Raw genomic sequence first — 15,674 nt, 5'->3', positions numbered from 1 at the left:
CAACAGGGAAATCTTGTGGTTCAAGGGTCAGCGTCTTATTGATCACCCCATGTTCACCCCCCATAACTCCAGTGGTCTTGACTCTGAATCTGGATGAAAAGCTCCATAGCATTAAATCAAATAAGTCTCTTACAGGAATTCAAATCTTCCTGTACTCCTAGGCTATTTAATGAAGCATGAAATGCCACATGGAACCACTAGAGGTCACCAGCTTACTGATAGTACTCAAGTTCCATGAAATTGCAGTTGCACGTTTCCTCTACCGCTGTACAAATCTGAGGTTAAGAGTGAGAGTGCCTGTCCTGGTTGTTCAAATCTGATAGAGGATAAAGGTCATGCTCCAAAGCAGATGCTTTGCTTTTGCTTTTAGCTGGGTTGGTTATGATTTAATACATGTAAAATGAGTGAGTGAAAAACTTGTGATGTACCTCAAATAAAGAATCACACATTTTGTTACTGATTTACAAAAGAACTGCCATTAAGACCATAAAGCCATAAAGGCAGCCAGTAACAAAAGAAAAAGGGCTGCTGAGGCCACAGCTAGAGAGAAAATGCAAAGAGGGGAGTTTTCATTATCATTAAAGAGACTGTGGAAGGAAAGATGAGAATAACCCCAATGGGGAAATTGGGCTGTTGCAGCAAAACAGTAGAATAAAAAGTGGATTATCCCCCCACTTAGTGAAGGTCACTAAAAGAAAGACATAAGACATAAGACGTATAAATAAATAAATAAAGCTACAGAAATATAGAAATAAGGGAGAATTTGATTATTCAAATTCTCTCCAACAGCAACAGGTTTTACTCAGGCAACACCGTCGGTCTCAGGAGTTATAGTGAGGCTATTAGTAAAGACCAGAAGAGGAATCCAAGTACTGTGAAAGGCTTTAATGGATCCTTTTATTGAGAATATGAATGTTTCTAGCTTTATGCATTCCAGGACTGTATCCATCTGGCAGGTGTTGGATGTTTCCATTTAAGAAGAATGGCACGCCTGGCCAACAGAGTAGTAAATGCGAGGACATGCTGTGTTGTCTTGGGCATAATCGAAGTTGAGGGGCGACCGAACGTGGCTGTTGGAGGGTTGGGGTCAATAGGTGTGTTGAGGGCCCAGCCAAGTCATTTAAATACATGTTGGACCAAAAGTTTGTCGGGAAATAGGAGAATAGGTGATGGTTTATGATTGGTGCATGGACTGAAGCTCTGTGCAAACCGTAGTGTTTCTAAACTGAAACCTTGATAGAATTAGCGATGACTGAGTTGTTAGAGATTTTGGAGGCCACTATAGAGGAGGCTTGAAGTTGACTCAGGAGTTGGTAGGAGCCCCCTCAGCATCCTTTCTAATGCTACAATATTACCAGATGCTTCTTCATAACGGTATGCTGTCATTATCACCACCATGATCATAACGTGAGTATACTGTTCATGGTGAAACAGAAAAAAAGACATAAAAAAGTCATAGTACAGTATGTAAAAAAAAAAAAAGACATAGAATGTAAATAAAATCATAAAGTCATAATATAGTATGTAAAAAAAGTAATTGAAAGTCATAGTATAGTATGTCGAAAACAGTCATAACAAATAATAGTATATAGAATGTCAAAAAAATGAGTCATGTCAAAAGATTATAAAAGTCATAGTATAGTATGTCTATAAAAAAGTCATAGAAAGTCATTGTATAGCATGTCTAAAAAAAGTCATGTGTAAAAAAAAGAATAAAAGTCATAGTGTAGTATGTAAAAAAAGGTAAAACAAAAACGCATAGTATAGTATGTCAAAAAATAAGAAAAAAGTCATAGTATAGTATGTCGAAAAAAGTCATAAAATAATAAACAGTAATAAAAAATAATATCTAGTATGTCCAAAAAAGTCATAAACAAGTCATAGTATAGTATGTCCAAAAATCATAAAAACTCATAATATAGTATGTCAAAAAAAAAACAAAAAACTCATAGTATAAATATGTTAAACTTAAATATGTAAATAAATAAATAAATAAATAAAATCCTGACACAGTGCACAACTGATTTACGTTCCCATCCTCACCCACACATCCACTCCCTTTGCATGGCACTACTTGTAGCCCACAAACATACACTGTTTCCTCAATGAAAAATATTTACTAATTTTTATAGTAGGCCATATTAAGAATGTTATAGCCAAAATATATAATAAGGTCTCTATAAAGTCAACGTGTTCCACAAAAAAAAAATGTCAGTAAAAAGAAAATGAATTTCCTATGATGCCTAGCATAATATGAACATTTCCTCCTTGGAGTCGAGTCACAGAGGTCTTATTGAGGAAACGCTGCTGGTTTTACAGCCCCTGCTCTGTGGGTTAGCCTGTTACATGACAGGAGGCAGTAGTAGTCCTCTATAGAGACTCTCTCTACCAGCTGGGAGCTGCTGTCTCACTCGGCTTCAGTGTGCAGGAGGAATGGCAGGCTGGGGAGTTTTCTTCGTGTCTCTCCTCAACTACAAGACGGAGAAATATGTCATCGCTGAAAACAGGAAAATCGGGATATTGTTCAGACTCTACCAGCTGGCTGTGCTGGGATACATAATCGGGTGAGTGCAACCCCCTGCATGCCCCCTAGACCACTTTTACAGGCATGGAATAAAGTCACCTTTTAGAAAGTGATTCACCAAGTTAAAAATAGTTGTGCACGCTGAAAGACTTTGTTACTGTTAAAGAGGCAGCACCACTGAGTTTTAAAGTGTTTCTAAATGTCTCAGAAAGAGTTGATTCATTAATGTGTCAGATTGCTGTAGTGACAGGAAGCTATCTCATCCCACCCCCCTTCACTGAGTGATGTCACTCTGATGTATATGAGAGAAATGATGAAAGTGAGCAGGTGACTGTCACATAGTTGTAATCTGGTTTGACCTTTGAAACTTAATTGCTGATGAAACTTATTTCAAACTGTAAAGATGCACATTTAGAGGCTGCAGGGTGGTTATAAAATCATATTTGCTCTGTGGCGTGTAGCTTAGGGAGGGTCGATCATGCACAGGTTTTATTGCCATGTCATGTGTGAGATTTTGTGGTATTTTTGGGTCATTTTCCTCATTACATGCTGCTGTCACCCCCAAGTGCAAAATATATTCAAGTGGAGATACTACATCAAATATTCTATGATTTAGTCTAGGATAAAATCTAAAATATCAAACCCTGAGACAGGGTCCGTGGTCTGATTTGTGTCAGTTTAGAGGTCCTTGAAGTGAAACAGTTTGGGAACCACTGATCTAGGATACACTTACACGTCAACATGACTCCTTTCATCTGCTTTCATTAATGACAGCTATGAGTGATATGTGTGAGTTATAATGTCTGTGCTGTCAACCCCGGACCACAGTGTCACCGACAGGCTGCTCAACAAGGGATCACAAACGCTATGCTGATGCATCACACCCACGTTGATCATCCAAATGTGATACTGTTAAACTTATTCAACATAAGGCTCATAAACATAATGAATCGTGCCGTTTTCTGTTAATGTCTCAGGTGGGTGTTTGTGGTGCGGAAAGGATACCAGGAGAGAGAAGAGGCCATCCAGACCTCCGTCATCACCAAGCTTAAAGGTGTTACGCTGACCAACAGCTCTGAGACGGGGCTTCACCTGTGGAGTTCTGAGGATTATGTCATACCCCCAAGTGTGAGTCTGTCCGTCTGTCCGTCTGTCCGTCTATCTATCCATCCATCTTGGGCTGTCAATCGCTTTAGATATTTAATCGTGGTTATTTTCATGATTGTCCATAGTTAATCGCACATTTTTTATCAGTTCAAAATGTACCTTAAAGGGAGATTTGTCAAGTATTTAATACTCTTATCAACATGGGAGTGGGCAAATAGACTTGCTTTATGCAAATTTAGGTAAATATGTATTACTGGAAATCAATTAACAACACAAAACAATGACAGATATTGTCTAGAAACCCTCACAGGTACTGCATTTAGCATAAAATATATGCTCAAATCATAACATGGCAAACTGCAGCCCAACAGGCAACAACAGCTGTCAGTGTGTCAGTGTGCTGACTTGACTATGACTTGCCCCAAACTGCATGTGATTATCATAAAGTGGGCATGTCTGTAAAGGGGAGACTCGCGGGTACTCATAGAACCCATTTTCATTCACATATCTTGAGGTCAGAGGTCAAGGGGACCCCTTTGAAAATGGCCATGTCAGTTTTTCCTCGCCAAAATTCAGTGTAACTTTGGAGCGTTATTTAGCCTCTTTTGCGACAAGCTAGTATGACGTGGTTGGTACCAATGGATTACTTAGGTTTTGTAGTTTCATATGCCAGTACTTTCACTATTAAAAACCTGCTACAAGGTAAAAATCGCAATTTGCTTAAATGCGTTTTCCATCTATCTATTTATCTAATCTCAGTTTGTAGAATACCAATATTGATTTCAGAGCACTCCCCAATTACTCTCCTGTCACGAGAGATTATGAGGATACTGAGTGTCTGCTTTGGCGGATATCATTAGCCTCGGCATCTGTCGCACCAGATTTAACAATATTGAACTTCTCAGGGGTGTAATTTGTTTAACCTTTTGCTTCTCGATCTCTCTGTCTGGACTTAATTTTGTTTTGCAGGGTGAGCAGGTGTTCTTCATAGTAACAAATTACATCGAGACCCCCAATCAGAGGCTGGAGTTCTGCGCCGAGGTGAGAAGAGGAATGTCATGATTGGCTTTTAATTGCTTTGTTTTTTCATCCTAATATTTGAAATGACTGTAGACTACACGGTGCCAGATTACCACGTCCACACAATTGCTTTTCCATATCTCGCAGAGTTTCAAGGTGCAAGACGGACGATGTCAAAGTGATGATGACTGCGTCGAGGGCGAGGCTGTAATAGCTGGCCATGGTGAGGATCATCAACTCAAAATCTGGATAGTTTTTAGCCACAGTTACAGGTTGAGATCTGTCACATCGGTGACTGACAATCTTAAAACAATATTTCCCACATAGTCCACATGAATCACTAATGTTGTAGTTTGCCTACTACTCTAAACTCAATGCTATCACAAAGTTATTAGACTTAAATAACTCATTTTATAATAGTTTGTTTCAACAACACTCTCTGTTAACAGTATACACACTACCAATAGTCTTTCAGTTAATCTTATTTTAGCATAAACTCTCTTTAAGCTTCACCCAGCCAAGAATCTCTGCTCTCTCCGTCAGGAATAAAGACCGGCTTGTGTCTAAACAGCACTGGGACCTGTGAGATTCACGCCTGGTGTCCTGTTGAACACAGCAAGAGACCCACGTGAGACCCCCCATCCTCTCTGACAGAACTTTGGAAATGTGCCATTTTGTGCTACTACATTGACACTCACCCTGATCCCCTCACACGGGCTGAGATATTTCACAGGTTCTATTTATTACTAATGCGGCCTGTCAGCTCCACTTGTTTTGTTTTTATTTCGCACAGCTGCCTGTCTCTTTCCCTTCCAGAGAGCCCTTACTGAGTCAAGCAGAAAACTTCACCGTCTACATCAAGAACTTCATCAGGTTCCCAAAGTTTGAATTCTCCAAGTAAGTGGTGCTGATGGCTGGTGCTGCCTATATGGTTTCAAGGCACGGTGACATAGATTGCTGAGTGAGACCCCGCCGGCTGCTTTAAATAGCTTTAGGGTGCAGAGAGCCTTCTATTTATACCGGCCTGTGCATTGCACTCAGTGGGGCAGTGAAACAGTGATCTGAGACGTCCTTGACAGCAGGCCTTGCCCTGGGGACAGGTGTCCGGTCGGATGGGGCTATCCCGTGGAGCTGAGCCGCTGCCTTCTCTTCTGTCGTCGTCTGTTCAAGTCTTCCAAGAAGACAGAGAGATGCCACAAGCCACAGCTTATTCATCTGTCAGGATCTTACTCTAATTACACCGCCATATCTTTCATGTTTCCTCACTAATCGTGATATGCTTAACGGGGATTGGCTGGTAGTACAAATCCCTTTAATGTGTGTTACTCGAAATGGCTGGCAGCACTACACTTCTTACAGTGTGACACATCCAGTGTGCTTAGAGCCAGAGGGCGTAATGGTGAGGGTTGAATGACATATGTATACTGTATATGCTGCTGCTGCTGCTGCTGGGGTGTGTGTGTTTGTGTGTGAGGAAAAGCTTACATTTCAGTCAGAAATTATGCTATTAAGCTCCAGTAAGTAAAGATTATAAAAGACAGCGCAAGAGCTCTCTAAGGTTTAAGCAGTAATTGTTTCTAAGATAAAGGTCAAAAGGTCAAATATGCCAATATGAGAAGTTGAGCTCTGTGACTCTGAATTGGCAGGACCAGGTGTCTCTTCGTCTGTTTCCACCTCTCCAGCACTTCTTCTGCCTCACATGAAAACCTGATAATTACAACTTTTAACTTTATATGTTTTTTCTGTGTTGGGAAAAGTGACCCTTTGGTGCTTGATTGGGAGCATTTTATCACCCCACATGGCTCTCAATATGGCAACAGCTGAGCTCGTAGCTCACAGGGCTTACAGTGCTAACAGTGCAAACAATGGCAAAACTGCTGACAGAGCTAACGGTGTTAACCGGGGGGAGAGACCAGAGGACGTGCGCTATACTTCTGTGATGAAGCTGTAACCACCGTTAGAGAGCAGTGCAGAGTAGCGGCAGTGAGCTAGCCAGCGAGTCACGCTCACATGCACTAACATACACTGTGCTTTGTTGACATCGCAGCCGGCACAGCAATGTCAACAAAGCACAGAGAAACTCAGATTTCAACACACAGAGGGAGAGTGACTTCATTCTCTGCTTAGGTAGACATTTCTACTCTATATCTTTACATAGCAAATAGTTGTTTGCTGCTATATTAATGCTGTGGATATCATAAAGAGCACCTTTAAACTCAGCAATACATAATGTTTCACGTGAAAATAAGACTGGTTTCCATAGTTCCTGAAGATCTGACATATGATACATGTGCTTCATGTCTGCTGTATTGACCTCTTAGGTCCAACGTCCTTGAAACGTCTGACGACAGCTACCTGAAAAGATGCTCCTTCGACAGACAGGACCACCTGTACTGCCCCATCTTCCGCCTCGGGGATCTGGTCAGCTGGACTGGACATGACTTCCAGGACTTGGCTGCTAAGGTACAAAATGTAATAATGTGCCAATTAAGACTGTGTGTGGGAGTGATTTCCATTACTGGTTTCCTCAAAGTCATTTGATAATTAACTATAATAGCCTATCACATTTATGAATTATGGAAATCCATTTTAGCTGCTCGTGATTGCAACTGTAGAAACACACTTGTACCAAAGAGTACAGAAGCAAAGGGATGAAAATCTGGTGCTTTTTTGACAACAGCCGCTAGATGGCGCTGTGGTAGCAATGAAGCCATTTTGGCATGAAAACACCAATGAGTCCATGGCCATGGATGTAAAAAAGAGACGTCTGTAAATCAGAGGATCTTTTTTTTTTTTAGGTAAATCAACGTCCTAGTATGAACACTTAAATAGCCCTCATTTAAATCATGATGTCCTCAGAGATCCAACAAACACACCTGCCGTTACCACTTACTGCCATAGGTGCTGCCAAAGAGAACAAAACAGAGACCTTTGAGATGGTAATTTGAATGTAATCACAGCTATTATTGACAAGGAAGCAGCAGCAACTGCGGTGGAGGGATTCAGAACAAAAACTGTTCTGTATCTGCAACATCCCCATCTAGACTTTACAGGCAGCATTTGTCACCCATCTCTCGTTCTCTCTCTCTGCTTCCTGTTGATATCCAATGACGGACATTTTCCATGAAATCGAGGCCATTTGATAGGCTTTCTAAGGGGATGGTCTGCTTTCTCTGTAAAATAATTTGCTGCTCTGGGTGTGGGGCCAATCTGAAATTAATCTAACTTCAACAATGCAGAACACAAAACAAGTGTATCCCTGTGCATCAGAGTAAAATACAATACAGTTGTGTGTTAACAAACAACAACAGTCTCTGGACTGAACCTAAAGTTGGACTACAGCAGAGGAGTACCATGCTACACTAAAGTATGGGGAGAGAAGAAATTATCCAAAATGATACAATAGGACAAGCAGTGATATTAAACCGTATGGAGCCATGGTCGGAGGCTTGCACTGGTGTCGGTGCTGTGATTGGCTCCAAACACTGACTGGAATATTTCATCAAGGCAAAAGCTGAGCAGATGAGCCACTGTATAACTTATCTCTAATTTAATTTACAAATAAACAATAGATTTCAGGTGGATCATGGATTTCTGCCTCATTGGAAATCACAGTGTTTGTGCAGAAATAGTAACATAAACTATATTTTAGACAAAAGAAATTTATCACAAGGTTCAGATTTTCCAGGTTATTCTAGAGCTTTCAGGCACATCTTGTGTTTTTCATCAGTAGGTGTTTTTTTGCCAAAAAATGTAAGTCAATTGTTTGTTCTATTGCAACAGCAGCACCAGTAAAACGTCTGTCTAAAAAATGACGTACAAAAGCAAAACAAAATGATTTATATTCTATTATCATATTCTACCAAAATGGCCTGTGTTGAACAAAAAAAACCCAAAAAACAGTTTCATCTTTTTGCTTCTATACTCTTTGATATAAGTAAAGAAAAAATAGAATTAAAAAATGAATTCCATACTTAGGCCACATGACAGGAACTAAACCATCTTCATGAAAACGAAGCTAACTCCTGATGAAGGCTACAAGATGTGGCTGAAAACTTCGGAAAAAACAAGCAAGTGGACCTTGTGATAAGAACTATATATCAAACTGCTAAGTCAAGAATTAACCTTCCAGCTAAACGTGTATCTTAAAGCCTCTGAACACCCACACAGGTATTTTCGATTATTCTGGTTGATGAAACTTCTGCTCAGGTTGAATAGGAATCTATTAGGTCATGATACTGGTGTCATTTTCCCTGCCCAAACAGGTTCAACAAAGCTAACAGGAGAATCAGGAAGATGTCACTCAATTAGTCTGTGGATGTTCAGATGCTTTAAAGGGATAGTTTGGGTGTTTTGAAGTGGTGTTGTATGAGCTACTTATCCATAGTCAGTGTATTACCTACAGTAGATGACGGTTGGCACGCCCCCAGCTTGGAGAAGCAGACAGGACTTCACGGGAGTAAAGCAATGTACTGCTGTGGACGGAAATCATGAATGTCAATAAAGCCACAAGCTACAGTAACATGAGTGAGGCTGCTCTAATATTCACAAAGTCACTGTTTCTTTCCCCATCAGGGTGGCTCTGTTGGTATTCTTATTGAGTGGGACTGTGACCTGGATAAGGACTCTTCGCAGTGTAATCCAGACTATAGCTTTACCCGTTTAGACATGGACGTGAATAACTCTGTCACATCAGGATACAACTTCAGGTATGACCCATCAGGCATTCAACAATATATACATCTGCCAGCCCACTGCCTCTTCTCTGATTTTCTGTTCGGTTTTATTTTCATGCGTTATTGACTGATTTTTTGCCCGTACAGGTATGCCAGATATTTCAAGGATCAAAATGGCGAAACCTTTCGCACTTTATATAAAGTGTATGGGATTCGCTTCGATATAATGATCAATGGCCAGGTACAGCAGTGATATGATCCATTTTTTTCTACGGGAAGCGTGTGATTCCAGTAATAGACTTCCAGTGATTTCCTGTTATTGTTTTGCAGGCTGGGAGATTCAATATTGTTCCCACAATCATTGCCATTGGTTCAGGTCTTGCCCTGCTGGGTGTAGTGAGTAATTACTGAAATGTTCTGTTGATGTGTCAGTGGATAATTAGTGTGGTGTCACCTGACATTTGAAACATGTCATATGACAGTGATACTAGACGGTGACATATAATGGAAATAATGATTCTTGGCAGCTTGTGAAAATTCTGTTGATATTGTTTTTTCTTCCAGGGAGCCTTTGTATGTGATATGATACTCCTGTACATGATGAACACGAGCTCCTTCTACCGAGAGAGGAAGTTTGAAATCATCAACTTCAAGTATGACTAACTGTATACACACAAACTTAAATGATGCGCCTTTTTAAATCGCCCATTTTCCAAACGTTGATCATCACATTTATTGCCATATCTCTCTCATACTGTATGTAACAGGAAAGACAAGACCAAACCGAAGGATGGGAAGACGGGACACCGGGAAAAGAGATCCAGGAAACCAGCTGCAGAGAAAGAGGGCGCCAACTCCACTAACAAGGCGGAGGAGACTGAAGCCACTGCAGAGAGCCAGCTGCCTGTGGACAAACGGGGTCCCACCATTCCACGCAACACAGGACAGCGATACTCTGCCATTATCTCTCCCCAAGCTGCAGAGCCAAAGCCTCACATCACCTTCTCTTCACACAATTAAGTTTGCGGGCAGAGCAACACAAATCACCTGCAGTGGTCTGCAAGAGGTGGAACCAAAAGTTGGACTGATGTCCACTTCTCACCTACTGGCGTGACCGCTGGCATGCCACTAGTTTGAGTGATGCTTGTCCTGACTAAAGATATGTTGGTGCAGAGAAATGTTTATGTTCTGCATTGTGCACGTGGGCCAGGAAGCTGATGTAGAAATACACAGAAAGGTGGTTTTCAGTGGCTGGGTCAGGGTCCAAAGCTGGGATGTGGGAGATTACAACAGGTCCATCAATAACGATATGCAAAAGTACTGTGGTAATGCAATTAGCAGGGTAAAATCATTCGTCCAAGACTTTAAGTGAATTGCCAAATATCTGTCAATTACAAATGCAAATAATTAATTGTGTCTTTGTTTCATGTCATAAAATCAGTACTTAAAAGCTTTTTTGGCTGTTGATCAGACTAATTAAGCATCATTTCCAGTTTGAATAATATATATGATGGGCCTTAGTTTTATTTTTGCCATTTACGGACTAAGTTATAAAAATCACAGCAAAAATACTAGACGTGATAGATTCATGAACCTCAAATGTAGGATTGGATTAAGTAAAATAGACGCTGTAGACTAATAAAGAGTAAAATGATTTCTGCTAAATCACTTAGCAAAATACCTTCTAAATTATTTTGTAAGCATGGATTTTAAGAAAAAATGTTGTAAAAAAAACTGCACTTGGAAGCAATATGTAAGAAAATGTGAACGGTCTTAATTGTTGGTATTTCAGTCGGATGCATCACGTACGTGTGTTGTGACAGCAATTTGAGTGTACTGTTAAACACTGCTGATGTGTTTCCTGCTGTATGTTGACGTTGATTATCGGCCATGCAATGGCTACAACACAATCTTATTCACGATATAATTCACTTGTGAAGCTGTGGAATGCGGCCGTGATGTGCTACGAGTCTACTCTGAGTGGACAAGTTATGTACTGGCTGATTGTTAATGAATGGTGCAAGACATCGAAGTGCATGGACTCCCTCTTGTTTGTTCTTCCTGTTGCTATTTATTGAATGGTCTTTAAATGTTATTTGTCATGTTTATTTTGTGATGTCAACAAATGCCTGAAAGAAAAACTGATTAATAATGTATACAAACAAATTGTACAGAGGTATTTATTTCATTCAGTAATCAGATTTGTTATAATTTAACCATGATATTATACATGAAATGTAATGCAAAGTGCTTACACCTTGTTAGGATGTAGTCAGTTTTGATCTGTGTTACACTACAACCTACATTATCATAACTGTGGCTCTTATCCTGGCATGGGTGATACTAAGCAGGAGTTACAGGTTGAATATTCACCGCTAAGTGTGGAGCAGGAAGGATAAGAGAACAGTTTTTTGCATTCTATAATTATTAATACATCCTCCGTTTAATCAACAGTTCATAATGGAAGAATTCTTCTACTAATGGCTTATCTACAAACAGCAGGGTAGACAATATTATGGGTTTACGTAGCAATAGTTAGGACTAATTTGGGGTTATTTGTGGTAGATAATATTAGTACACATGAACCATTCCGTAGAGGAAAGTCCAGAACAGGACGTAAGTGAAAAGACCTCCGACAAGGCCCCCGGTGAAGAGCAGCCGCCGCGACTTAAAGCATTTGTTCCACCGCCGTCCGGCCTTGAGAATGAGCAGCAGAGAGAGGAGGAAAGCGGAGAGGAAATAAAAAATGAAACCATACAGTCCAGTCAGCCCGAGGATGCCAGCTGTTGCTCCGGACAGAGCGGATACAGAGGTGCGGCAGTAGTCCAGCACGGCGGCGTTTCCCCTCACGGCTATTTCGCTGATGAACTGCGGTCCCTCACGCTTGGCGACAATTCCTGCCATCTTGGCTCTGGTCAGCGATCACAGGAAGGTGCTCCTGTTTCAGGAAAGATTCAGACACAACAATTTACTCAAATGACCCTAACCATGTAAACAAATACAGTTTTTCACCCCACTACAATAATTTCACAGATATGGACACTAGTTACTTTGCAGATCAAGATTTTATGTTCAAAATCTATGAGATAATCAAATGTGATGGATTGTTACAGATCACAACACTAAATAATACTAAACTCCACCTCGACCAGCTACATGAAAAAATGCTCCTTACACCTTACTGTATAAGTAGTAATAATATAAAATTGTAGTTCTCCAAAAACTTTTTGTGAGCATTGCAACTCGATCAGAGTCACACATCTCCCCTGCTCCTCTATTTAAGAAACTCCACATTCTTACTATTTATGATATCAATATTTCTCAAATATGTGTTTTTATTTATAAGATACTTTCTGGTGGGAATATTCCTGAGCAGTTCAAGACCTATTTTAAAACAAATTCTCAGGTCCATTCTTACCAAACCCGTCAGTCTCTAGATCTTCATCCTCCTACACTCCTCACTAGTAGAGGTCAATTTTCGATAAGATTTAGAGGAACCAAATTATGGAGTAGCTTTTCACATCTATCAATAAACTGTTCATCTATTAAATGTTCCAAAAGTCGCTTAAAGGGTCATTTAATTGCTGTCTTGTAATTGCTTTTCCCCCATGTTGTCCATGTATCTGTTTTTATGTTTTTTATTTTTTCCCACTCACAATGTTGTTTGGTTACGATCGCCCAGAAGTCTTTATAGATATTTAAATCAATATCCTCCTCACAAACACCAACCATACACTTCCACGCAACACACACACACACACTTGTCTTTTTTGATATATTCACTGTATTGTTATGTTGTATTATATATATTTATCTTGTCCTAATTGTTTGTTATCACTATTATGTAGTCATATTATTTCTTTATATTAATCTTGTCTCTAGGTGGAGGCTTCAGATAAGCCCAGTGTTTTTTTTGCCTCTTCCTGCACTGTACATTATCCATTTATTTATTTGTGATGTTGTATAGTCTTAAATTGTGCAAAACAAATAAACAAAAAGGACATATAACACTGACAGGGGCCATTCTGTTGCATAATGACTACTTTTGCTTTTAGTATTGTCAGTGCTTTGTTTTAATACAATTTTGAATGCCTGACTTTTGGAGTATTTTCACACTGTTGTATTACTTTGATTTGTTTAAAGGATGTTAATGTCTATCCCATTAATGGAAAGCAAGACCATTGCTAGAAAAGCTCCTTTGTACAGGCCTTACAGATGTCAATATGTGAATGTAATGTATTCATGAAACATTTTAACATATTAACCACTATGAGGAAGATATTACAAAGACAGAAGCCCTGATACATTAAAGCCAGTTAATGAGTGATAAACATAAATGTCAGCCTTGTATTTTTAAAATGATGTTAGTTTAGATCTTTCTTCCTTTTTTGTTATTGTGTTTTTTGTTATTGTGTTTTGTGTTATTGTGTTTTGTGTTATTGTGTTTTTTGTTATTGTGTTTTGTGTTATTGTGTTTTTTGTTATTGTGTTTTTTGTTATTGTGTTTTGTGTTATTGTGTTTTTTGTTATTGTGTTTTGTGTTATTGTGTTTTTTGTATTCCTTTGTATAAACCTGTGGCTGCTTGACCTCTCCTGACACATTTCTTTTTTTCATTGACTGGATTTTGTGCAGTTTTATATATGTGCAAATAAAAAAACAAAACATTTTACCCACTATGAGGAAACAATAAAGAACTAGACAGCAGTCCTGATGCATTAAAGACAGTTAATATGAGACACAAATGAAGCCTTGGTCCATGTTAGCTTAGCTAGCTAGCTGCTGACCACAATAAATCAAAGTATATCACATTAGCTAATAACGTTACAACATAAAGAACTCTGGTGACAATTAAACAGGAACATAAAACACCAGAAAGAGACACAAACAGAGTCAATAAGAGACTACATGTGACATTAAACACTGGGTTAGCCTGTAGCGTTAGCATGCTAGTTAGCATTATTAGCTCTCAGAAGGTGACAGATTCTCACCGGAAGTACACGCAGCGACTCGTTGGCTCCTCACAGCGAGATTATAAACACATACTCTGTAAGAGTAGCTTCACAGACTTGATGTTCAGGTGTTTTTTAAAGGGATATCAGCTGATAAAGACAGAAACAGCTCATTGATTCTCATGAGGATGACACTCCTAGAGAAGAGTCAGCCATGTTGCTCCGCATGTGTCGGTCCCGAACGAGCCGACTCTTTGAGCCGACTCTTTTATATATTTTTTTTATACTATATTTTTTTCCCTTTTTTCAAGGTTGTTTTCATACATGCATTCCACTGTTCGTAATTACAACAGTCTATAAACCAACTTTTAAGTAGATGAGCTTACAGACAAACCCATCAAGTACACCAGAGAAAACAACCTCAACATTCAAACCGAAACAAAACCAAGAAAATAAATAACAATAATAATAATAATGACAAAAAGAAAGAATAGAGTTAAAAAAAAAAAAAAAAACACACATAACAGAAAAAACAAAACAATGATAATACAAAAATACGAGAGTAATAATAAATTAAATCAACAAATAAGTTAATAGAAAATAAAAAGAGTCCGAGAGCCTTTTTTTTTTTTTTTCTTTCTTTCTTAAAGGGACTATTTGTAACTTTCAGAAATGCTTCTTAACAGCGACACCTGTGGCCGTGAAATCAACGAAAGTCAGCGTCGGGCTCGCGCTTGCTCGCTCTCAATATACCTGAACGAGCATCACTCAAAACAGTGAGGCGACACAAGTCAGCTAAAACCACAATATCACTCTATATTTCAGCTGCTTGGCAGTAATGTTAGCTGACCAGACGAAGCCATTAACATGATTTAGATCTGATCCTAGTGTTGGCTTTTCCTGCCTAAGTGCAGGCTGAGGCAGCGGGGCTCTCCAGCGTGTCTCCCTGCTCTCTCCTCCCGCAGCCGGAGAGAGCAGAGGAGACACCGGCACCCGGTCGGTAACGAGAAGACAACGTAACTCTCTGAAAAGCCCGGTCACTTCACAAGACACGGAAAACCTCTGTTGGTCTGGAGGAGCTGCAGCAGTTATTTCTGCACAAACGTCCCCTGTACATTCACTAGATATTCTCAGAGCTAAACTAACTCTTCTGCAGTGTGGAGTGAACGCGCGTTCACGTCTAGAGGTGGAGCGAGCTGAGCTGTCTGAGTGAAGGCAAGCAGGCAGAGGAGGAGGGTACAGCGGTTACACACGAACGCGCATATGCGAGCGCACATGTGTGACGACCCGCTACATTTATGCCCGTACAAAGTTACAAATAGTCCCTTTAATTCAAGGCAGAATGATAGTATGATCTTCTCCGCGCCACGGGCACTCCATGCGCTGACTGTGACTGA

At 39.8% G+C, this 15,674-nt stretch overlaps 2 protein-coding genes across 2 annotated transcripts; one reads left to right on the top strand and one right to left on the bottom strand.

The window, feature by feature from the left end:
* The first annotated feature begins 2,433 nt into the window (after nucleotides 1–2,433).
* p2rx5 (purinergic receptor P2X, ligand-gated ion channel, 5) lies at nucleotides 2,434–11,359 on the top strand. Its single transcript, XM_037748948.1, has 12 exons — nucleotides 2,434–2,564; nucleotides 3,502–3,652; nucleotides 4,601–4,672; nucleotides 4,799–4,874; nucleotides 5,195–5,279; nucleotides 5,468–5,548; nucleotides 6,973–7,114; nucleotides 9,227–9,360; nucleotides 9,475–9,568; nucleotides 9,658–9,723; nucleotides 9,892–9,980; nucleotides 10,095–11,359. Exons 1-12 carry the CDS (start codon nucleotides 2,434–2,436, stop codon nucleotides 10,345–10,347), a joined length of 1,374 nt encoding a protein of 457 aa, XP_037604876.1. The 3' UTR covers nucleotides 10,348–11,359.
* Nucleotides 11,360–11,493: 134 nt separating this feature from the next.
* Nucleotides 11,494–14,522, bottom strand: emc6 (ER membrane protein complex subunit 6). The gene is made up of 2 exons (XM_037748950.1): nucleotides 14,317–14,522; nucleotides 11,494–12,265 (listed from the first exon to the last, which is right to left on the bottom strand). The coding sequence occupies exon 2, from the start codon at nucleotides 12,229–12,231 to the stop codon at nucleotides 11,899–11,901; it is 333 nt and encodes a 110-aa protein (XP_037604878.1). The 5' UTR covers nucleotides 12,232–12,265; nucleotides 14,317–14,522; the 3' UTR covers nucleotides 11,494–11,898.
* Between the last annotated feature and the right edge of the window lie 1,152 nt (nucleotides 14,523–15,674).

This window comes from Sebastes umbrosus, chromosome 17, assembly GCF_015220745.1.
Source record: "Sebastes umbrosus isolate fSebUmb1 chromosome 17, fSebUmb1.pri, whole genome shotgun sequence".
Lineage (NCBI taxonomy): Eukaryota > Metazoa > Chordata > Actinopteri > Perciformes > Sebastidae > Sebastes > Sebastes umbrosus.
Note: the sequence above shows the minus strand (reverse complement) of the source record. Positions and strands in the feature narration are given on the sequence as shown.

Coding starts and splice junctions, on each gene's coding strand:
- p2rx5 (XM_037748948.1), top strand. CDS start 2,434: ATGGCAGGCTGGGGAGTTTTCTTCGTGTCTCTCCTCAACTACAAGACG. Junction 4,875..5,194: donor GGCTGTAATAGCTGGCCATG/GTGAGGATCATC, acceptor TCTCTCCGTCAG/GAATAAAGACCGGCTTGTGT. Junction 5,280..5,467: donor GAACACAGCAAGAGACCCAC/GTGAGACCCCCC, acceptor TTTCCCTTCCAG/AGAGCCCTTACTGAGTCAAG.
- emc6 (XM_037748950.1), bottom strand. CDS start 12,231: ATGGCAGGAATTGTCGCCAAGCGTGAGGGACCGCAGTTCATCAGCGAA.